At 36.2% G+C, this 795-nt stretch overlaps 1 protein-coding gene across 1 annotated transcript in view; it reads right to left on the bottom strand.

Moving 5' to 3' along the window:
• Window positions 1–212: 212 nt before the first annotated feature.
• Window positions 213–795, bottom strand: part of LOC107001303 — a 1,951-nt gene continuing 1,368 nt past the window's right edge. The window contains exons 3-4 of the mRNA XM_027912119.1: window positions 435–507; window positions 213–299 (exon numbers count right to left, since the gene is read on the bottom strand). Of these exons, the coding sequence (XP_027767920.1) occupies window positions 213–299; window positions 435–507 (160 nt within the window). The remainder of the gene's footprint in view (window positions 300–434; window positions 508–795) is intronic.

The following is a 795-nucleotide window of genomic DNA, read 5'->3' as shown; positions in this document are numbered from 1 at the left end:
TGATGGGATAAGGCCCTAGCATACCTAAAATCTATAAACAACAAAATAAGCAAAACTCTACAACTTTGAAATACCTCGTAAAAAATTGCTGAACCAATCAGTTGGATAGGAAGCTATGCTACTGGACATGCTTGTCTGGTTGCCACTCAAGACATGCAGGCATGAATGTAGGTCACCTCGGCAAGGAGATTCAGTACAAAATAATGCACCAATCATGTAAGGTAAATAGAAACTGAAAATAAAGTATTAGTACTGAACGCAAAGGGCTGGGTGAATCGCAAGTACAATACCTTGTCTCCCTGTAATAAGACAATATAATCACAAAAGGAATAACCTAACCAGACCTCTACAAATCTAACAAGTACGAACATCAACGATCTCTACAAATCTTAACAAACACAAACAATCATTATATACCCACATTAGCCCCTTACCTCGATCCTAATGACAATCTGATCTGAACTATTCGAATGTGCATGTTCCATGAATAACTGCAAGTCTGAGGCTCTGTGACACCTTACATATATGTTGAGTCCGAAACTCAAACGGTAGAAAATATTAACAAAAATTCCAAAAGGGTATATAAAATTTTATATAAACCAAAACGGTAAAATCGCTCCGCCGGCAGCGATTTACTTCAACTGAAAAAGTAAAATCGCTGCCCCAGCAGCGATTTTGCCAAAAATTTTTTTTCTTCTTACAAATCGCTGCCAGGGCAGCGATTTATAAAAAAAAAAAATTTTTTTTTAAAAAAACATAAATCGCTGCCTAGGCAGCGATTTACAAAAAAAAAAA

This window comes from Solanum pennellii, chromosome 10, assembly GCF_001406875.1.
Source record: "Solanum pennellii chromosome 10, SPENNV200".
Taxonomy (NCBI): domain Eukaryota; kingdom Viridiplantae; phylum Streptophyta; class Magnoliopsida; order Solanales; family Solanaceae; genus Solanum; species Solanum pennellii.
Note: the sequence above shows the minus strand (reverse complement) of the source record. Positions and strands in the feature narration are given on the sequence as shown.